The sequence below is a fragment of the Symphodus melops genome, assembly GCF_947650265.1.
Source record: "Symphodus melops genome assembly, chromosome: 7".
NCBI classification, from domain to species: domain Eukaryota; kingdom Metazoa; phylum Chordata; class Actinopteri; order Labriformes; family Labridae; genus Symphodus; species Symphodus melops.
Genome location: NC_136697.1, coordinates 18,755,186 through 18,777,422, shown reverse-complemented (window position 1 = coordinate 18,777,422; position 22,237 = coordinate 18,755,186). Strand labels below are relative to the sequence as shown.

The 22,237-nt window shown below is 39.1% G+C and overlaps 4 protein-coding genes across 4 annotated transcripts in view; 3 read left to right on the top strand and 1 right to left on the bottom strand.

Moving 5' to 3' along the window:
• The window catches only part of cacna1eb (calcium channel, voltage-dependent, R type, alpha 1E subunit b), a 61,371-nt gene extending 59,422 nt beyond the window's left edge, over positions 1–1,949 (top strand). Inside the window, exon 48 of the mRNA XM_079347704.1 lies at positions 142–1,949. Coding sequence (XP_079203830.1) covers positions 142–663 — 522 coding nt within the window. The 3' untranslated portion in view covers positions 664–1,949. The remainder of the gene's footprint in view (positions 1–141) is intronic.
• Positions 1,950–3,267: 1,318 nt separating this feature from the next.
• LOC306826647 (RING finger protein 11-like) lies at positions 3,268–5,530 on the top strand. The gene is made up of 3 exons (XM_079348102.1): positions 3,268–3,902; positions 4,238–4,407; positions 4,615–5,530. The coding sequence occupies exons 1-3, from the start codon at positions 3,780–3,782 to the stop codon at positions 4,784–4,786; spliced, it is 465 nt and encodes a 154-aa protein (XP_079204228.1). The 5' UTR covers positions 3,268–3,779; the 3' UTR covers positions 4,787–5,530.
• Positions 5,531–7,942: 2,412 nt separating this feature from the next.
• Positions 7,943–13,895, bottom strand: rpe65a (retinoid isomerohydrolase RPE65 a). Its single transcript, XM_079349396.1, has 14 exons — positions 13,636–13,895; positions 13,132–13,214; positions 12,790–12,940; positions 12,272–12,379; positions 11,997–12,138; positions 11,775–11,922; positions 11,337–11,418; positions 10,703–10,835; positions 10,452–10,591; positions 10,245–10,374; positions 10,038–10,152; positions 9,514–9,608; positions 9,314–9,425; positions 7,943–9,220 (listed from the first exon to the last, which is right to left on the bottom strand). The coding sequence occupies exons 1-14, from the start codon at positions 13,644–13,646 to the stop codon at positions 9,075–9,077; spliced, it is 1,596 nt and encodes a 531-aa protein (XP_079205522.1). The 5' UTR covers positions 13,647–13,895; the 3' UTR covers positions 7,943–9,074.
• A 1,914-nt stretch (positions 13,896–15,809) lies between these two features.
• LOC306827519 (uncharacterized protein) lies at positions 15,810–22,185 on the top strand. Its single transcript, XM_079349397.1, has 12 exons — positions 15,810–16,131; positions 16,930–17,063; positions 19,191–19,306; positions 19,854–19,934; positions 20,047–20,084; positions 20,177–20,310; positions 20,491–20,569; positions 20,657–20,776; positions 20,865–20,936; positions 21,084–21,155; positions 21,272–21,455; positions 21,550–22,185. Exons 1-12 carry the CDS (start codon positions 16,010–16,012, stop codon positions 21,739–21,741), a joined length of 1,344 nt encoding a protein of 447 aa, XP_079205523.1. The 5' UTR covers positions 15,810–16,009; the 3' UTR covers positions 21,742–22,185.
• The last annotated feature ends 52 nt before the right edge of the window (positions 22,186–22,237 follow it).

Sequence of the window (22,237 nt, the reverse complement as noted above, 5' to 3'; positions counted from 1 at the left end):
GTACTCAAGATTAGATAGGAAATTAAGGCATAGCTTCAGGGTTACCTCCTAAACTTTGGCATCTGTAAGTCACCAGGTTTCCCAATTAAAAAAAAGTTATCGACTGATTGTTTTCCCATGTCTGTTTATTCTCATCTGTAGGGCAACAGCTCGGACAGTCCGGTGCCCTCAACCTCAGAGTCCAGCACTCCCAGCGGCCGAAGACCTTCAAAGACCCCAACTCACTCTCACCCTCACATTACCTACTCTCCGCTTGTGAGTCGCAAGCACCCCTCCGTCGGCGAGGACGAGGACGGACAAGGCAGCCCAGAGATCGCGAGGCGGGGCAAGCTCACCTGGGAGACCGAAGAAGGGGTTGCTGATGAGATCCGGAGCGAGGAAGGCCACCACCCTTCCCCACCTCGACGTTACCCGTCTGAGCCGTTCCTGGCCTCTCAGGATGACGACCACAGCCCCGACCCCTCTGGTCACATGGAGACGTTGACCTTCGAGGCTGCCGTGGCCTGCAGCTTGGGACGATCAAACACTGTCAGCTCAGCCCGCCCGCGCTTGCGGACCGGCTGGCAGGTCCCCAATGGACATTTCCGGAAGCGTCTGGCACAGACAGCCTCTGTGGCTGGCTGTGATCCCCTCAGCGACACAGAGGAGGACGACAGGTGCTAGGGACAGGGGGAGAGTTGTGTTAGAGGAACCTGTACAACAGAGTACAGAGTCAAAGTTATTGTGACTCATTTTGCACCCATGCTTCGAGGGCATGATCCCTCTGGATGTTTGGTAAAATGTGAACCCAAAACAAAAGGGAAAGATCAATACTTCCTGAAACTGTAGTTGCCAATTCACACTGAACACTGACATTGAAGAAGGTCTAGTTCCTGACTTGTACTTGATGACAGAGAGTAATAATACATCTCAAATAATCAGGAGATGCAGAAAATGAGCGAATGGATGAAATTGTCATTTATGTCAATAGATATTTTCATTTCTGAACATGTTTCTAAATGATTCAGTGTTGCTCTATCAGTATTTATCTGTGGGGTGTGTGAATATGTAACTACATTTTCTCAAAAATGATTGTTCTGTAAATACATTGTGATCATCTAACCATTGCCATTGATAAAACCAGATCAATACAACAAGCCATCTTGACGAGGCAATCTGATATTTTACCAGACAATGTGGATACTAATAAGTAACACTCAGTAATGCTGGATTTTTTTACAGTATGAATGAATGTGCAGGGGAATAAACTGCCTGATTTTCCCCGTCATTTTTTTTTCCTTTTGGTATTGAACATAATAAGTTGTGAGATATGAATACAGTTATAGAATAAAATAGAAAAGATGCTTATTTGTTACTTCACCCTATATTATTATTAAATCATTCCTCCTACAAACCTTTAACATTTTTGAATTATTCTTCAGTACAGTCTGTTTATTTTTTTCAGTCTGCTCCTGTAAAATCTGAATTTCTAAAGAAACATTTCACGTTTGATTTCGAGAAATAGCTGGTGTGTAAATTCACCATTAACTGAAATGAAAAGAAAATGATCTCTTATCTATTGTCACCTTTATTCTTCCTTGTGAATATAATGCATCACTGCAGACGATGACTGTAGGCACATCATGACCCGTTTTGCTTCATTAAGAAATGTAACATTACTCTATTACTTACTAATAATGTACAGAGAATTTACGCTGTTTGTAACATTTAGAAGAAAAAAAAATCAACAGTATCAGCTGAGGAATTTTAAAGGTAAAGGAATCTTTGAAAACGTTCATTTAAAGGTATGTGTTTTTGTTTTATTTGCCTGAACAAGGACAACTCTGTGAAACTCACTTAACCAAAAAAAACCATGCAGATTTGTATGATAAGTTCCTGGAATGCAAATACTTTGTGGGTTTTTATGTGTATAATAGCTGTATATAAAAATAAAGGTGTCCTCAAGTTGCCATTGTTATGGAATGTCCTTTATTTTATTTTATACTTCGTGTTTGAAATCATCAGAAATGACTGAATGTGGAGACTTTGAACTGAGTAAAAACTCAGACAGAAAGCACTTCATGTGCATTTGGAAAATGGACAAACAGACATCCATAAACACACTTACTGTCAGAAGATTTATCTGAAAGGAAGAATTCTTGTGGATAGTTTCTCTTACTTTTTTATTCTTGATCTGATTACCTGATCACATTAAAATAACCTCTTTATTATGGGTGTCAATGTGGGAGGAAGAAGTTTGTTTGACTGCTCAGGCCCATCGGAGGAAGGGTACTGGCTTTTTTTAAGTGGTACTTAATAAACAATGGGCCTAATTTTCCAATATCTTAATATTTTTTAGAATCTGTGGATTACAGTGAACAGCCGTGCTACTCATCCGAGCTGCAGCTAGAGCAGGAACATCTTTCAAGATTAAATAATCCAGTGCACACCAGGATTGTTTAGATAAACCTTCAAGTTTATTTGCATATAAAATCCTGGTGTGCGCTGAATTATCAGGTCTTAATATTTGTTCTCATTTAAGTTCCTAAGGTGATCCTGTTCTTAAACAGCAGAATTACACCTGTTCATACTTGTGTTCTTCAACTGATAAATGCTATGACACCAAGTAAGAAAAGTAGTTCTAAAGTGGATGCACAGTTGTGCTGGAAATAAACCCATCCTGATTTAGTGACACAATATTTACAGAGGTCAGTTGTGAGTTCAAGTAGCTATAATACAAACAGGTGTGACTGTTTTATTAACAGATTAAGCAATCTTTTACACTTTCCATCAAAATGATTTGATCTGTAAGACAGAGAAGAGACATTTCAAACAACAATGTCACCAAGAAGTACAACTGCTGTCAGTTTACATAAACTGTGAAATAAAGAAAGTAATGTAGATACAGTACACAAAGGTCACTACGTAAACATGGACTATAAATTATCAATAAGTAATTTAGAGTTCAAATATAATATAAAACACAGCATGTGTTGTTTTAGCAAATACACATATATTGTGAAACAGTAAATAAATAGTTTAACATGATAAATTTAGTCCAACCTTGAATTTTAACATATCTAGTGTTTGGTGTTTCAATGTACCAAAGAACGATGTGAACCGCATTGAAATCACATTACAGCTTTTACTGACATATTGACATTTTGCAGTTATCAATAATCAGAATTATTGACAATATAATTACTGCGCATGATTATTTTACTTCGTGTTGTTGTTGTTGTCATTGAAGAAGGCGGGACTAGAGGATATCAGCCAATCATCGCGTAGAATCTCACCTCTACGTCATATCCAACGGACCGATAACATGTCCTCCGGTCGAAGAAAGAGCTAGCATGGAAGCAAACTGTTAAATCTGACTCACGAAGTTTAAAGGCGGAAAAATGTCGCTACAGTCTAACACTCAGAGCGCTCAGTGTGACAGCCATCGTTGCCTCTGAAGTAGATATTGTGCGGACATTTTTATTCTCACGAAGGAATGAGCGATACTCATCGAGGAAGTAGCGAAAAAAAAGTAGCTAGCTAGGCTGCTAGCTGTCATTAGCAGGGGAGTTCTTTGTTTTGTTTTTTTCAGGTGGAGATCCGCGTCAACATGAAGACAAACTATTGTTGACACCTTTAACGTTTGATCATTACATCGGTGTTTTAAAATCATGTGCATGCTACTTCTTGTAGCAGGTAGTCGAACTGTAAATTAATAGTTTCTACGGCGCTAAAAGAGAGAAAAAAATAACATCGAGATCAGTCTGAGAAACAAAAAGGTTTGATTTTCATCGGAAGATATGGGCAACTGTCTCAAGTCTCCCACATCAGACGACATTTCTCTGCTTCATGAATCCCAGTCAGACAGGGCGAGTTTCGGTGATGGGGCAGACCAGGACCTGGAGCCTCCTCCTCCCTATCAGGTCAGAAGTGCTAACATTTAATCATATAGATTCAATCAATAATGTTACATTATGCTTCAGTTATATAACACAGTAGGATATATATAGCGTCATATCTCCTGTTTTGTTTGTGTGGCCTATTTATGAGTCCGCCTCCAGTCCCCTTAAGCCAAAACTATCTCTGAGTAAACAAACTGGTTTTGGATTCAAACTGGTTTTGGACTTGGTCCCCAAACCAGATAAGTTTGTTCCACATAGAGCCAGACCTGTCAAACCACTTTTATTAAGAGTTAAACTGAGCAGCTGTCAGAGAGTTTAACTTCTAATATTAAAGTGTTTCTTTGTTCCTTTCCCAGGAGCAGGCTCGCATGCCCATGTACCATCCCACGCCCAGCCAGGCCCGTCTGGCCACCCAGCTGACAGAGGAGGAGCAGATCCGCATAGCTCAGCGCATCGGCCTCATCCAGCACCTCCCTAAGGGTGTTTACGACGGAGGGCAAGACGGCTCTGAGAAAAAGATCAGAGAGTGAGCGTTTTCACTTTGCTTCGTTTGTTACCCAATTGATGTTGTGTTGCTATTTAAATTAAATTATATTATAAAGCAGACACTCATAGGTTAAGTTTGCAGTAAAGAAGAACTCTCCTTTAAAGTAAAACTAGAATTAATATGAAAAACAAACAGTAGATTTAAAGGTAGTGCTGTTAACTAGACCTGTTATTTAATCTGTTTCAGATGTGTGATCTGTATGCTGGACTTTGTATACGGCGACCCCATCCGATTCCTTCCATGTATGCACATCTACCACATGGACTGTATAGATGACTGGCTGATGAGATCCTTCACCTGCCCGTCCTGCATGGAGCCTGTTGATGCTGCCCTGCTTTCCACCTACGAGACCAACTGATTTTTTTTTTTTATTATCACTCCACTGTTGCCCCCCCCCCCCCAAAAAAAAACAAAAAAAACAAAAAACAAAACACAAATACTTACATACAAGCCCAACAAAACAAATGCCCTCTTATAGAGAGAGGAGCTTAAAATGTGTTGGCTGTTTTCTTGCACTTTTAAACAACCAAAACTTAGTCAGCTCACATTGGCTTTCCAACTCCTACATCTAAATCAGCCCGTTTCAAACGCAGTTTCACAAACCCAGACCACTCTGCATGACTGCATTTGTGTGTGTTGTTTGTTGAAGCAGCGTCCAGTGTTGCTGCTCACAGTGAGCATAAGGATGTGTATGTGAGCTGTTTGTTGCATTTCCACTTGAGCCGGTCTCAGTGGGTTTTTTTCTCCCCAAGGGGGCCCATTTCATGTCTTGATCAGTTTGTCCTTGTTATCAAACTGGATAATCAGGCTAACAGATTATTGACCCAAATTTCACAAAGTGTTGCTTCAAGAAAAAGATTAAATTAGAAGTAGCCCGTGACAACGTTTAACAAAGGCTTCTTTGGCATTGTGATCACCTGTGCTGCTCTTCTTTAAATGGCCCGACACGTTGGAGTTTCAGCCGTTGATGTTTACACTATGGGTGTTAGACAATAAGCATAACATTACTCTCTAGTTAGTAAAGATTAACAGAAAATTATGCACAAACTGAACATCATTCACCCAAAGTTGAAAAGTACACAACATCATGTGATGGAGATCAGGTCTACAAGATATTTGGCTGCTCAAAAAAGGCCAGACTTTAAAGAAAACGTTTTGAGTTGAAGGGAAAATGATGTTGTGTAACGTGAATGTTTTCATTTGTCAAGAAGCTGGCAGCCAATGTAAAAGGGCTCATTTGTGCACAGGCAGGTGGATCAGTCAGACAAAAATTAGAAACGCTTGCGCACACTTTTCATCTGATCCAGAGATTTGCACTTTACTTATAGGACAGTATCTAAACAATATATTAATATATGTACCTTATAACCTTGCACTATCAATACTTCATCCTACTTTGTTTTCAGAGATGCAAAAGTTATATAGCTGATAAAGACATTTTTGAAGCTGTCAGTAGTCACTCATCACGTTGAGGTAAACCTGAACATGTATTTCATGAACTCTGTGATTCAGTAGTGTGAGCCTCCTCTTCATCCTGCTTCATTTTGGATTCTTGTGAGTGAAGGGAGAGAGGCTTGCTCCAGATTGATAGAAAGTGTCGACTATTTGGGAAATATACTAGTCAGCTTTATTGTGAAAACATATGGGAATATTGATTTTAGATTGCCTTCACTTTTATGTCCTGGGATTAGTTTAGCTAAGCATAAATACTGTTATCAGTGAGGCAAAAAGCTAGCATGCATAGCAAACTTACTAGCACCATCTGCCTATGAAGCGTAATGATTTTTATGGTTTACGGGGACTTAAGTGGTACTTGCATGTATTTGACAGCAATTTATATAAATATAAATCAACCTGATTGGTGATCAAAAAGAAACTCTGGACAGGGCCTGCCTGGATGTTTTCCCCTGCTTCTAGTTTTGTGCTAAGCTAAGCTAATTTCCCACCTACTTAAGATAAAATAAAAGCAGAATCAGTCTTCCCATATGTATGCAAGAAAGCAAACAAGCTTATTTCTCACAATCTCTAGCTGTTCCTCTTTAGAGGCTTCGTTTGAGGTGAACTTCAAACCTTTTTTATTTTGAATCCACACAAGAACAACGTCACTTTGCTTAAAGGTGCACTGTAGACTTTTGGTAGAGAAATGTGAAAGTTGGAGAACTGTACAGATTCTGTGATATGTTAACAACTCCATACTCAAACTGGAAAATGTGTTTTCTGTCACACTGTTTGAAGATAAATGCCACGTGAGAAGTTACCCGGAGCAGTGAAAGTGTAACTCTCCTGCTAGCTTATTCGCTCCGAACAGTCTCCCAGGGACCCATTTTCTTTCAGTAAATCTTGTGTATTCAGTTCAGAAATTATAGCATAAACTTGTTTCAATTCTCCAACTATCACGTCTTTACCAAACCTCCATAGTGCACCTTTAACATGAATCATGTTTTTAATTGTACTATATATATTTTTGTTTTGTTTTTATTTACATTCACTGTGGCAGTTGTTTTGCATTGATTGGTTTCACTTTAATTTGTGACATTCTTTGGTGAAAGTTTGTCCTTTTTTTCATGTTACATGTGCTTTATTGTCGACCTTCTTATTTTTCTGTTACTTTATTCCCAATCCTATAATGTGTATAACTTCTACACTGGTTTACTCTGCAAACCTCTGTCCCAGATGAATTTCGCATTGTGAGAGACTTCTTAATTTCTGGTGTGATAGTTACCACTGAGATTTTTCATTGAGCTTTTCCTTTGCTGTGTTATTTAGCTTATGTTGATTCTGAAAATTAATATTTTGTGTAACCTTGTCTCTTTCTTTTTGGAAGGCTAGAAAACAAAATAAACAAGAAAAAAAACCAACTCCTTTTTTAAAAATTGATTAATTAAGAACAGGCATCGAGAAAATCTGTTGAAATCCGTCAGAGCAATTAGCCTAAATGCATGTGTAAGAGATTACTGAACACACCATTGCGATATTTTCCTCTAAACCTTTCATTAATGCAATCCTAAAACCTGGCACTGGAATGGAAATGTGACAGCAGTGCATAACAAACGAGCCCAAGCCATATTAGTAATGTGTGATTCTTTGTTTCCTCTGCTTACATCAGCTGTGGAGGAAACATGTGAATCAAATTAAAGTGTTTTATATGTGACGCACAAACAGAGTGGAATACTAAAATAGATGTAAATCCTCATCTGAATCTGGCCACGCAAGCTCCCTTTCTACCACGCACACGCCTTTTTTATACATTCAAATGTCATGTGCAGTTAAAGTGTTTTATGTTGGCTTTATCTCCATGTTTTTATATATGTATACATATATATATATGTATGTATACATATATACATATATATATGTATGTGTATATATATATACACACGTTATTACAGGCTCTAAGCCCAATAGGCAGACATACAACATATAACAACAGTTACATAAACATATATATATAAAAAAACAACCTTTTTCACAAGAGTCTTAAAAGGCACTCATACCCATGCTTCCATAGATATGATTGATATCGGACCGAGCTACACCTGGGCCTTGTGAGCCTCACAATAATCCAGTTTTGTGACTCATCAAGTCGACACATAAACTTAAACATCAGGTTCCTCAAAAGGACCTGTAAACAGCATAATCTCAATTCACTAAAAAAAGCTTAGTAGCACTACTGCTCCTGGGCTTCTTCAGCAGTATCCTCAAACTATCATTGTATGCTACCTGCAGTTTGCGCATGGTCTCCTTTTTTGTGGCTGACCCATAATGGGGATGCATACATAGGGGTGCAGTAATCCACTCAACATGGATGTATGAAGAATAACTGATTGAAAAAGCCCCTATTCCTTCATTTTCAGTGAAAGCGTTGGCTCTGTTAATCAGCTTTGCAGCGCTAAGATGTCCACATTCCTAACACCTTGAGCAATACACTTAAGACATACATGGAAAGGTTACAAGTTCAAATGGGACTCTTTGTGACAACATGCTAAATCTCTACAAGTATCTAAAAAATGCAGGCGGATGCATTATCTCTGAGTCTGGATGTTAATATAGTTTGAATAAGTCAGCAGAAATACACAACTTAAAACCCTTAAAACTAAAATGTTTTGGATGCACTCAACAAAGAAGGGATCATCTCAAGAGGATGTAAGCCGGTTGATGTGCAGTTTCCAATCATTTCCAAGAAAAGCGTGCTTGCAGGACTGAAAGCTGTTAGTGTGAGGTGCTATTTGGAAAGTGACACTTCAGTGAGCATCTTGTTTTGTTTTAATATATCAGGTTTCTTTATCCCAACTGAACTCTGCTCAGTCTGCCTCTTTCTTGTAAATAGCTGATGAACAAACAGAATTAAGAACACAAGGTGTTTGATTTTAATCATTTTTATTTGTTAAACCATGAAATATTCTGTCAACAAAGCATGTGCACACGTCATTATTCATTTAACTATTGCTGAAATTTACTTAACTTCTTATATTTGTTTCTTTTTACTACAAAACAAGAACTTGCAAACATTATTTTTTTTCTGAAGAAGCTTTATTCTCTTGACATATTGGTACATTAACTCAATATTTTTGTAAGATTTATTACGGGGGGCGTATTTATTAGCCCTGACATGGACAACTGCTTTTTCACTCCAAGAAGGAGCCTAATTAGGGTTTGTACATCCCGTGAAAGGTGACAGGGATTCCACAATCCACCTCTGCCCGGGCGACCTCAGACAGGTCCTTGGCGTTGAGGATGAGGACGTATGCTGGTCTCTGAGAGCCAGGAGCTGCAACGATGGTCAGCAGCACACCTGAGGGAAGAGCGGCACATGATCAGAAAACAAATCCTTACACAGGTTGTGAGCTGGTAAATATATATCATCTTTATGTTGTTGTTTACACACCATCATCCTCATCTAATGCATCAGGAGTCTGAACAAAGAGGGGCTCTGAGGGGTAGGAATCTGGTTCTTGCCAAACCCAGGTCTCCTTGGTCTTCACGTTCAACTTGCAGATCTAATTACAAGACAACACAAGTTAATGGAAAATACTATTTGACATGCTCTATATCAATGATAATAGAAGGGCATTTTGGCCACCTTACCCTGTCTGGAATGAAATGGTTGAGACCCAAGGCATAGGCATATGTGTAATTCTTCCCCTGGTACCTGGCGTAGTTGATCTGAGGGAACTCAAAGGCTACAAACACAAAATCAGAACGTTACAAAACTGAAATATGTTAACTGTATTCTCAGATGGCCTCTTAACCAGACAAACTGCCAAAATGAGATTGTCACTGGATATGGATGCAGTTCTTCTCCAGTTTGGACAGATTCCCATCTGACTTAATTAAAGGTAGGCCAGTCACAACTGTTTATTCTGAGAAAGGCCAGAAAAAGAGCCACTGTGGCTTTTCCTTAAACAACCAAGATGGCTTCCACTGGTGTGTATCAAACTGGATGTTACTACATGTTGCTACACATTGCTCGGATTGGGTTTAGAAGTCATATGAATGGGATGTTGGAATCAGCTGACAGGTTGCAGGTTTATTTGCACTTAGGCTTGATGATGCCAGGCTTATTTCAACAGTAACACCATGAATACATTGAATTTGCTTCATGTTTGCACCTTGTCGAGGCCCGGAGAATAACACCTCAGGCTCCAACCAGACGGTTCCATCAGCATGCATGGTAGCTGTAGCTGTGGTGTAGGGCAAGCTGACCAAGTTCTTCCCCTGCTCCTCCTACATCAAATGAAAAAAAATGAAATAACAAAACATTTAATAACTGTACAATGCAATCTGTTTCCTCTTGGTGAGTATAACAGGTGACTCACCTTGTGGACGTCCAAGGGAATAACATATCTGCGGACCTCTGGCTGTGGTGCCATCATGGCTGCCTTCTTCACCTCTTCCCAGTTGGCTCTCAAGTTGGCCAACCATAGGTAGTTGTAAACGAACTCGAAGCTGTGTAAAAACACAGCAATATTAGACATATCTGCAGAAAAAGTAAAGGAAGGTTGAAATCCAAAACATTAAGTTACCCTTTCCAGCCGCAGAGGTCAACAACAATGAAGCCCTGGTCCTCATAGGTGTTGATGTGGTGGAACATGCCAATGGCTGCTCCTTTGAATTTTAAATCAATGTACTCTCCTGGATCCTTCTTGGCAATGTGAAACAAAGTCTAGAAGAAATAAATTGAAGTAGATATCACAAGATTGCAGGAGTAGATGATATGATAGCATTCAACTTAAAACACTTAAAATCATGAAGAATCTATTCAAGTTCTTCTTACTCCTTGACTCTCATTGGACTCGAAACAATCCATGTAGTTGGAGCCTCTGATGCTCCAAGCACTCAGGAACTTCAGCAGGTTGATTTTCACGGGGGTCTCCACAAAGACAAAATAGTTTTCTGACATGCCAAAGCTGAGAACGGAGAAGGGAGAATGTTCAAATTTGGCTTTGACATAAATGGATTACTGAGAAAAAACCTTTTGGACTAGAATCTTATCTGGAGCGTATCATTGGTCCAAGGATGCTATGTTGTTAAGCTTAAAATCCTCTTAATAGGTTACGCTTAGTAGACTTTTTTTTAAAGCGATGTATGTTCTCTGAAATCCCTTTTTCCTAACTCAAAAACACAATGCATGTTTTATTGGGTTAATATGTACAGATAAAAGACCTTTAAGCCTATTGACGTTATAATCACTGAAACTCATACTGTATCAATTTAAATATGTTGGCAAATCAGGTTTTCTTCTCTGAGGATATCAGAATGTCTCCGCAATTAGCTCAAAGCATTTTTAGCTTTCAAACTGCATTTGAAACGTGTGTGTTCCCTTGTTCTTTAGTCATTCAAACTGCAATGATATCCATCCTCCATCTCTTACAGTAAGTGAATATACATTTGACCCTGTGTGTTCGCACCTGTGCACATAGGATGGCTTGAACCTCTCCGCACTGGGGAACTGCACCACCACCTTGGACTTCTCAATGGGATCCGACTTGTCTAAGAAAAGAGGCAACGGTCATGATGTTTTACAGTTGTACCTTACTGTCATTACTGAAGATAATAAGATTGGTGGTAAATTAACTTCTCACTTATTTTGAAAATTGCCTAAATGGCCTGAAGTTTGGTTTAGTAATCAGTAAAATGTCAATGTGCCAAATTTAATGATGAAACCATTTTTTCTTAGAAATCTCAAGAGAGCTGACCCAAAGTGAGAAAATTGTTATTAAACATTTTTGCTCGGTTCTGAAAAGGCTACCGTGATTAATTTAACCCTAAATAACCACTCAGTGATATGTTTTGAAAAATAAAAGTTGTATGTGTGGTCACTGCTTTATGTCTGACACTGATCTAACCTTTCTGTGTGGGGGGAGTCCTGACAATGTTATAGGCCAACGATGCTCCTTTTCCCATGCAGTTGCCAATGTTGTACACTGTACCGTCTTTCTCAATGTGAGGGTGGGCTGTCACTCCATTGATATTGACATAGTTGCACAAGTCAACCTAAAAAGATAAAACACTTGAGGTAAGATCAGGTGTTACATCTCATATTCTATAACCAATTTGTATGGATTTACCTTCTTCAGTGTATCCAAGGTGTCAGTGTCAACCTTAGTTATGTAGTTGGTTTCTGTTACGGCGTAATAATCCTCACCAATAGGGTAAACATTCACCAGGCAGTTGTCTGTCACTTCAACACCCTTGAAGTAAGAAAAGAACCTGCAAACCAACAAACAATAATTGATCATGTTAAGAAGTTGTTCAAATCTTCACACAACAGTAAAAAACATAGAGATGATGGCAGGGATGAATTGGAAAAGATCTGTGTGTTTACATAAACAGCACCACCAACCTGGAGAAAATGTTTTTGCAGGGATCAGGGTACCCAAAAGTGCCAAACTCAGTGATCACCACACGCTTCTCAGTGATGGCTCTCACATAGGCGTCTGTTCGGACAAACCTAAAATGAGGGGCAGGGAGAAAAAAAGAAGATAGTACCTAAAAATATTCTTCATCAAATGTTACAAGCAAAGGTACTAACTTATATCTGTAATCCTTTTTTAAAAAATGACACATATCAGAAGACTGTTATAAAGGTGTAAACAGAAAACCCCTGAGTCTACACCAGCATGAGCAAATCCTCATGCAGAGAACTGAACTTTCTCTAACATTCAACTTTCCTTCACTGTTACCGCATATAAATATGTTCATTATGAATATGAAAGTCTCAGCACAGCTTTTTACCCAGCAATGCTGATATTCAATAAGATGTTTTGTGCTCATACATGTAGATTTTGCATCATGGCATTAATGTAAGTTTTGATAATATCATGAAAAACACAACACCTGTGTTGTCATGATAGGTCTTACTTTCTGAAGTAGGTGACTTGGCCGTTCTTAAAGTCGAATTTGTGCATGAGGGCCTGGCCATCAAAGAGGTGATAAAAAGGTTCATCTCCAACCTCAAAAAGGCCCGGTCCCAAGCGAAGAAGACTTCCCTTAATGAATGGAGGAATCCTACCTGTATAACAACAACACAACAAACATGAATTATACACATTTATGAAGTGTAATGTCAGAGTAACTGCTTTAGGAGTGTCCAGTATAAAATACTCCTTCTACTTGTACATTTTCTTTACAGTTTAATCAATATATGACCGCTAAATAACTAATTGCCTTGGGTCTGAGTGAGTCTGAAACATGCAAACAAACCTGTGACTGTTGCAGGAATAGGCTCAGCCAGCTCCTCACATGTCTCAAAGATCTTCTTGTAGCTACCAGCCGGGTGTTCAAATCTGTTGTTAAAATATCAAAATTGCAGTCAAGTTATTAGAGGGTATGATACATTTAGTTAGTTTAATGACTGTCTCTGTTAGTTCAAGTCATTTAAATCTAAGCTTGTGTCAGGTCAGGCAGTGCATAGTTCATCATGAGCTTTAAAATCCTCAAGGAGCTTAATAATCTGCAGACAGACTGACTGTTGAAAAGGATGTAAAAGTCACACGATCGTCTTAAAGAAAAATCTAGGCAAAGAAAAGGTTACGTTACATATATTTGACATGATTAAAAAGAGCACTTTTAAAATAAAAGCAAAACCCATCTCTCAATAAGATTAAAAGTAAGTTTAAAAATGCTGCCCCTCTGGTTACTGTTTTTGAGAATCAAGATAGTAAAAAAGGTTTGATTGACAAGGGTTGTAATTCTGCAAAAACTCACCGGCTGACCATTTTGCAGTCTAGTTGTGGCACTGCACAAAACAAACTCTTAAAGGAACCACTGGTCACTTCAGAACCTGAAGCTTCTGGCCTCTTGAAGGATTTGGGGTATTTATCAATCCAGTCCCCCTCCAATTCGCAACAATCTGCCCCATAAACCTTTCTTTTGGCCAATCATGTCGCACCATGAACAAGAATCCCTTTGTGCCTCTATCCTCTGTTCGATGACTCATAGCCACCCCACTGAAAACGGATTTATTGAAGAAAATATTTATTACAGAGATCTGGCACATATGTGGCAACAGTACATGTGATTTTTTTGAATTGTGTCAATTGTTCAGGTTTTATACTTTAAGATATAGTTAAGCTGAGTCATACTAAGGGCAGTATATTCAACAGTATGAAATGTGCAGGGCCGCAAATCTGCATTGAGCAAGGCTACCAGAGTGAATGTGGATTTAAATTCAGTAATCATATGAGCTCCACATGTAGAGCCAGTTTAAATGAACAAGGGTCAGGGTTAATTTATTAATTATTCCACAACACAGGGTTTTTAAAAAAAGCTATAATACATTAATGTTGCAAACAATACAAGAACTCAACTTTTATGCAGAGATACACATTTTGCTTTTAGATGCTTTGAGGTCAGAATTTATCTAATAAAGATGATTATGACTGAACTGGCTGGAGACCAAATCTCTTTATCTTTCTCTATTCTTACTCAATTATTAAATCAAGTCTTTTCGAATAAATATAATATCTATTGTGAAATGACGACAAATCAGAGAGCCTTCACTGCTATTTTAAGCAATCTTGTACAACATGCACACAACGCTATTGGAGGGAAAGTAGCCAGTTGTTCTTTGGTGTGATTACAAAAAGCCTTAACTTGCTTGTCTCAGTGCAACTATAATCTAGCTGTAGGGATTAAGCTCTACGTCGCCTGAAGACAACCACTGCATTGTTTCTTATGGGAAAAAATACAATTAGAAGGGAGAGTTTCACCAGACGTGGTTTTGTCAGAGGTGGGGTTATGATGTGGCTCCACCAGCCAGCCAACACATGTGGACTCACTTTAATAAGTGTTATACAACTGTTTATGTGACATGTATCAGTTAGGAATTAATCTATCGTTTATTGGGGATGAATTTTATTTTGATTCTGACTCACGTTTACCTAAAGTATTTCTTTATATTAACAAAAACTGTCATCACTTCCTGTCCTTCTAGTAAGGTTGTTATAACAAAAACAATCCAAACAAATAGTCCTCTAGCTGATTCCAGACAATATACAACATTACCAGTGGACAATTGTTTCCATTTTTACCAAGGGATTTTTGGAGATACTTATTTTTTGTGGATATTCAGTCAACTAAACAATGGACCTCAAAACTTCAAAGAGAGAAAAAAACAAACAAACAGGTTGGCAGGTATGAGCCGAGTTTTACAAATGATTAGCTGACATATATAAGCAGGCATGCTACATAAAAAAAATCAAAATGGAAATTAGACTAAAAGATATGTGCTATTGCTGTTCTATCCCACTTGAGATAGGCAGAGGGCCTACAAAAAAGGAAATCAAAATAATGAATACAGAAAACACGTATAATGTGTAAAGAGAGAATTGTGATGCCGACAGAGGATAATCATCATGTTAGTGTGGCTATGATGTTAGATAGGCTAAGATAATGTTTTTCAAACTAATAATACAATAATTACTTTCTCTGCTTTTCTGAGGCGTTAATGTATTATACATTAAAGTGGGGAGGGGAGACCTCTGGTGGTCTAAATTGGAACTTTTCTTGGTTCATGTTTCGCAGGCTTTAGTATGTGTGACTCCATTAACAATAATATGATAGCGATCGTTTAGAAAAATATCGGGTTCCCAGTGTGCCAAGTGCCAACACGTGTGTTTGTGTATTTGATTGCCTATATTTAACTATACACTGACCTTCGACTATGAAATGTCACTCTTTTGTTTACTTGACACGTGACTTTCGTCTCTAAAGTCAATTCAGCTTTAAACTACACCTCTGTAGGTTTGTTTTATTACATCTTCATGTGACGTCTGATTGCGTCGACGTGCTGTATACATATATAAACCGAGGTAAAAAAAAACAAACAAAAAAACCCCCAATTTTTTTTAAAATAAGTTAACGCTGTGACACAAAAACCAGCACGACTCTACGCATGCGCACATACGAGGGGGATATTACAATATGGCGGCGTCTCGCGACAATGTAGATGCATCCTAAGCTAACTTACTGTTCGCTTCTTATATTACGAACAAAAAGCTCGTGTTTAAAATCCAGCAGATAACGTTACTTAACTTTAAAGTTAACTTCTTAACGCTACAGTTGGTGTTAAAACGCGACGATGAGTTACAGCACGAAGGTTGTTCAGGTGACGAACGTGTCTCCGAGCACAACATCGGAGCAGATGAGAACACTGTTCGGCTTTCTGGGAACCATCGACGAACTAAAGTTGTTTCCACCAGAGTGAGTCCACTTTTACATTTGGTTGTTTGCGAATTCACTTTAATGTTTATGTTTTTTTTTTTTTAAAGCATCCCATGTGTTGTTTCTGAACTAAACTGGCAGACTTTCTGGAAAAAGAAACGTAGGCCTTAAAGCTAACCATCCTGCAGTTACTGAACAGAACTAACAGATATGTTCACCTGCAGCGACTTACCAACATAATGTGACAGGAGAGGCCCTCAAAAAGTGTTTTTTTTTTAAATTAAAAAAAAAAAAGTATTTAAGGAATGCTTAACTAAAACCAAATGGACTTTGTTAAGTGGAAGCCAAATAAATGAGTAAACTTGAGTTGTAACAAGAGTTATTTTTAGGTGCAATTGTTGATCTTTCTTTCTCCTTTCCAACATCACTGTATCTATTATACCTCTAAACTAATGAAAAATAAACACACGTATGGAATATCACTATTCTGGGACACGTCAACATGGAAATATGTAATAAGATCACTTTTACAATTTCAAAAAGACCACAATGATCTCCTCAGTATTTAGTAGCCTACTTGTAAGTTTTCAATGTTTTTTTTTTTTAAATTTATTTATGGGTCAATGTCACAACCCTGCTCAATGTTGCAGATACACAGTTGTTACATTTCAGCCAGTATTTTTTTGTGGAGATCTGCTTCATCTGCAGGTTGATTCACAATAAAGCACAAGGATATACAAAGCCCACATTATGTGACAGGACAGAAACAGAAGTATTTAATCACTTGTGCAGATTATTTTGTTCTTCTATTTAACATCCTCCTTCCTCTCTCAATAGTGAGTCTCAAATGCCTGTGACATCACGGGTGTGCTTTGTGAAGTTCCAGGAGCCCGAGTCGGTTGGAGTGTCTCAACATCTGACTAACACCGTGTTTGTGGACCGAGCATTGATCGTGGTGCCGTTTGCAGAAGGTTTGTTCTGTTATTGTCCCCTGGGATGAATGGGCCTTATTGACTGAATGGCATGACTTTGACATAAAAATATTAAATGGATGTCATCCATCTCATTTGTGGATTGCTCAAGTTATCTCACCTCAGTGCTTTTTTTCATGTACCTAGTAAGATATACAGACATTGCCATTCACTCCCACTGTCTAATTTTGACCGTGCCTAAAATAACAATATGTTCTGTATGTAAAAAGTGCAGTTTGCCAATGTCTACAGCAGAGACAAGGAGGTAAACAATCACAAGCTGTGGCATCACAACTCCAAATTGGAAAGTAAAGTTATTTCAACTTTTAAGCATTTCAATTTAATTTTTCCTCATTTTGGACGACCTGTTAAACTTCTCTCTGTTATTTGTCTGTGTAAATGTGTGTGTGTATGTGTGTGTGTATGACTTTTGTAGTGGAGAAGGCTAAAGCAGCCCCCTTCTTGATGGCTGAAAGTGGTCCTCTGCCTGCCATCAGGGGATTGTAGACATATGCAAAGGCCAGCAAGCATTCAAGCCCCACTCCACTTTTTTTGTGTCCCCTTCTCTTTCTCTGCTTTCTCTTTCTCTGTGTCTAATTGACTTCTTCCTTTATTTTAGAGTGTAATTGTCTGATTTTAGGGACATGCTTTGAAACAGTATAACACTTTCAGATACTGCTTTTGCTGTTTTTAAGGCTGAAATATAAGTCCCGACAGGAGAAGGCGATTTTAGAGAGGCCATCAAATCCCATGAAAAGACCCAAAGAGCACTTCTGCACAAAGCTTTTAAAAGCGCAGCAGTGAGCATTAATGCCACACTGTTCTGTTGGTAAAAGAACTACAGTTCCCAGTTTTTTAGGATCTTTTTAAGAAAAAAATAAAAAAGCTGTAATATGTAATAAACAGAATGGTTTCTAAAAACCAGAAAGAGGGTATCAAAGTCAGAAAGAATGGAGACAGACTAGCATATGGCAGGTTTTGGTCTTTTCAAAGGATTTGACTCCAGTAGCAAAAAAATGAACATCAACAATAATGTCTGAAAGAAATGGGTAAGTGAACTTCCAAGAAGTAATGGGTATGAAAAAAACCAACGCAGAGGCCAAGCAGCAGACGCTGCACATGTACTTTTCTCTTAACTCATGTCTAAGAAGCTAACTCAACAACAGGGACACTAGTTCTCTTGCTAATCCTTTCCTATCTTGATGAGTTGTCTCAGATACCCGTCCGACATGTTGGTTGAATAAATTCTCTTTAACAGTGGTCTTCTTTTTGTTGTTGTGTTTTACAGTTCTTTTTCCTGGCTCAGTCAGTCCTGTATACCAGGCCCTGCTGAAAATACCATCCAACAGTTTTGTGTCCTGCAGCATTTTTTCTCTCTCCTGTGTGCTCTTTTCTTTCCGTGTTGTCTTTGTTGTATGTCTGTATTTAGGTCTTGTTCTTTTATGAAAAACCTGTTCGGGACTGGAATTACTGTGGGGTGGTTATTGTGAAACAGTCAGTGGCCTTGTGCCATTACTTTTGTAATTGGATTGTGTTAACACTTAATAGAGTGATCAAAAGATTTAATCTGCCTAAGTGTGTTCAGTTGATGCAGTGGCAGGTAAGAACACCAGAATAATGCTTTATAACAGGAACACTAGCCACCCTGTAATCTGCTATTGTCATTAAATATGTCTGAAACGTGTGTTTTTGGTAAGCAGACACTGATGGCTTGTGTAGTGTTCTTGCTAAATCCCTAAAATTCTCTCTGTTGTTTGTATCTCGATTTTTCTCTGTGTGCTTTTAGTAGCGAAGCCGCCAACGTGAGTCGCTTGTTTCAGTAAACGTCTAAATGAAAATTGAGGTCACATCCAACTGGAGAAGCAGCTGTGCTTGCTAACGTTTGGTTCATGACTTAAAAAACACGTGCAGGTGATATATTCTTGGCAGTGTTTATTGGAGTAGTGTGATGTATTCAAGCAATTGTAAAGTCACTGCAATGATAATGTTGAATTAAGGGGAGACTACTCTGATCTGTAAGGTAACCTTATATGGAGAAATAAAGTTTGAAGATTTTCAACCTGTCTTTGTATTGCACGTGCTCGAAGACGTCTTTCCCTCCTAATGGCTGCGTTTGTTTTCCTGTAGGATCTATTCCAGACGAGGCCAAAGCTTTGTCACTGATGGCGCCAGCTAACGCTGTTGCTGGACTTCTTCCAGGAGGAGGGCTTCTTCCCACGCCCAATCCCATGCCCAATCCGACCGTAAGACTCGACGCTCGTCGTCTCCTGATCGAAAAGAAATCCAATGTTTCATCTCGTGACTTGAAAAAGAACTCTGCAAAATACGATGATAGCCACATGGTTTGGTGTCAGATGAAATCCAAAAAAAAAGACATCATTTTTAGTTTGACATGCAGAATGCTTCGCCTTATAAAATTACAATCCATGGAGTGCTGGGGTTATTTTTATTTGACCTCACAATCTCATCGCTCTGTAGCTTCTTCTCATTATAAGCAGGAGGACCTTTTATCATTGGTCAGAAATGACAGATGTTTTTGCTTGCAGTCTTGTACGAGAACTTTACTGACTTGACCCACATTTTATTTAGTTCTTCAGTCAGGGAGTGGTATATTTCAGCTTGCTTTTTAAAATTGCCATCAATGATTTGCAATTGATGGCAGTAACTGGGAAACCATAAAAGAGGACGGTCCGTCTAAGTGTGGACTCAGTGATGTCAGTAGCATTTTGAGTATTTGGAAGACATCTACGATGGCTGGACCTTGACACGTTTGTGTATTTGTCAATACAGATGGGAGGGAACCCGTTCGGTGCTCCAAACATGGACATGATGGCTCTATTTGGATTCGGTGGACCCAATATGAATCCTCAGGTGAGAGCTTTAATTTAACAGCATTATTATCCACACAAAAAACCAAACCTCGTAGGATTTGCTGTGCGTTTTTATTTGAGATGCTTGACAGACTCGTACCTTTCTCTTACAGGCTACCGATCAACTCTTGAAGCTCATGACGGATCCAAAGTGAGTCGTTTTAAAGAAGCTCTGCTGTCTTCTGAAGTTTGCGCGTTTGTAGAAATGACGAGTCAAATAAATTGCGATTCTTCCCTTTTTAGACTGAATCCGCTGGCTGCAGGCTTGAACCTGAGTGCAAGCCTGAAGGCGGACGCGTCTAACAAAGAAATGGAAGAGGCCATGAAGAGAGTCCGAGAGGCCCAGTCTCTCATTTCTGCTGCTATTGAACCTGGAAGTGAGTGCACCGACCTTTTGCAGGACTCTGACTCATCTTGTCTGTTAGTGTTTCTTGTGTGCATTGCAATATATATATTTTTTCTTGTCGATTAAATGTCGTCTCTGAAAATTGGACCTTGACAATACTCTTCATTTCCTGTTTTTTTCTTTTTCTTTTTCTCTTTCTTCTGTCTCGCAGGTAAGGACAGCAAAAAGAGGCGCTCTCGCTCAAGGTCCAGGTCCAGAAGAAAGAGATCCAGCTCACATTCACGACACAGGTAACACCTAACTGTTTTCTTTAGATGAACAGATATATACATATATTTTGAGGATGAAATAAAGAGGGTTTTAATGTCTGGTTACAGGCGATCTGGGAGCAGGTCACGGCGACGGTCAATTTCCAAAGGCAGGCGGCGCTCAAAAAGCCCACGCAGGAAACGCACCCGCTCCAGAGACCGAGGCAGGAGATCTCCAAGCAGATCCAGGTTTGTGAACAGTCCACTTGCTTTATTACCAGAAAAAAAAAAGATGAAAGTAGTTGAATCTAAGATCTTTTATTAAATGTATCCACAGAGATAGAAAAAGAAGATCCAAAACGCCACCTAAGAGCTACAGCACAGCGAGGAGGTCACGCAGCGGGAGCAGGTGAGGACATCAGAGGATTGTGTGCTCTCAGAAGGCACTTGAAAAAGAATTTTGAAACTCTTTTTGTTCCCTCTTCGGCACATCATCTTCTCAGTTTTCAAGTCCTAGTACCCACTTCTTACTTTTTTGTCCCGTCATGCTTCACAGGAGACGCAGGAAAAGTCGAAGCGTCAGTCCCTCTCCTAAAAAGAAGATCACCAAGTCTCCATCTCCACGAAGGTCAGTGAACTCAAGTGGAATATTTACCAACAGGTTATCGCTGCGAGGTGTACTTTCATTTTCCACCTCATAAGCTCAACGTCCTTCTTTTGTGGGTGGTTTCCTCGCTGTTTCAGGCACAAGAAGGAAAAGAAAAGGGATAAGGAAAGGGACCGCAGGAGTGACAAAGACCGCAGTAACGAAGACCGGGAACGCTCCACCAGCAAGAAAAAGAAAAGTAAAGACAAAGAGAAGGAGAAGGAGCGGGAGAAGGAGCGGGAAAAGGAAAGAAAATCAGACGTTGATAAAGGAGATGTCAAGGTTCGTGTGCAAATCCGACTTCCATTACATAATGACACAACCTCTGCTGCTGTGACGGTAACACAATGTCATTATTCTTTAACTCGTGTTACAGGTTACCAGGGATTACGATGAAGAAGAACAAGGCTACGATAGCGAGAAAGAGCGCGAGGGAAGGAAGGATTCGTATGATTCGGCTTCGTCTCCTCAGTCTGTGGAAGGTAACGGCACAGCGCGCCCTGTGAAGACGGCCAACGTCAACGGAGCCAGTGATCAGCATGAAGAAGACATGGATGTTAGCGATTAAGTTGTCTGTCCTCCTTGTACCTTCTTAATCCCTCCATTTCTGTTGTGAACACGCTCGACTTTTTCCCAATCTGGGGTAATGCTACAAAAGTGAATGTTACATGAATTCTTTTTTTTTTTTTTCTGTTGTCGCAAAAGTTCAATGCAGAAGTGTTGTGTTTGCCTCGATGATTCCCAAAGACGTCACATCGCTTTAAAGCTCCCGTATGCTCGTTGCCTCATTCTTTGTAATCACTTCAAACTGGAAGGAGGCGGGCTTTGCTTTCTCACACTTTAGTTGTTGGGTTTGTTTTGTTTTTTTTTCCACAGACTGTAGCTTTTACATATTTGTTTTGTGGTGTTGCTCAGGCCTCCTCTTTCAAACAGTTAATGTTTATTTTTTATTTGGAAATGTCGTTTTATCCAGGGTTTCTTTTTATAATAAAGCCTATTTGGAGAAACATGATTGGTATGATTTATTTTGCATGGATGGATGTTTTCACTGCAGGCAGGTCCAG

Bases quoted from the DNA above. Each gene is read 5' to 3' on its own strand.
- LOC306826647 (XM_079348102.1), top strand. From the start codon at position 3,780: ATGGGCAACTGTCTCAAGTCTCCCACATCAGACGACATTTCTCTGCTT. The intron at 3,903-4,237 runs GTCAGAAGTGCT...TTCCTTTCCCAG, and splicing joins AGCCTCCTCCTCCCTATCAG to GAGCAGGCTCGCATGCCCAT. The intron at 4,408-4,614 runs GTGAGCGTTTTC...AATCTGTTTCAG, and splicing joins TCTGAGAAAAAGATCAGAGA to ATGTGTGATCTGTATGCTGG.
- rpe65a (XM_079349396.1), bottom strand. The intron at 11,923-11,996 runs GTAAATCCATAC...TTATCTTTTTAG, and splicing joins CCTTGGATACACTGAAGAAG to GTTGACTTGTGCAACTATGT. The intron at 10,153-10,244 runs GTGAGTCACCTG...CATTTGATGTAG, and splicing joins TTCCCTTGGACGTCCACAAG to GAGGAGCAGGGGAAGAACTT.
- LOC306827519 (XM_079349397.1), top strand. From the start codon at position 16,010: ATGAGTTACAGCACGAAGGTTGTTCAGGTGACGAACGTGTCTCCGAGC. The intron at 19,935-20,046 runs GTGAGAGCTTTA...TTTCTCTTACAG, and splicing joins GACCCAATATGAATCCTCAG to GCTACCGATCAACTCTTGAA. The intron at 20,937-21,083 runs GTGAGGACATCA...CATGCTTCACAG, and splicing joins AGGTCACGCAGCGGGAGCAG to GAGACGCAGGAAAAGTCGAA.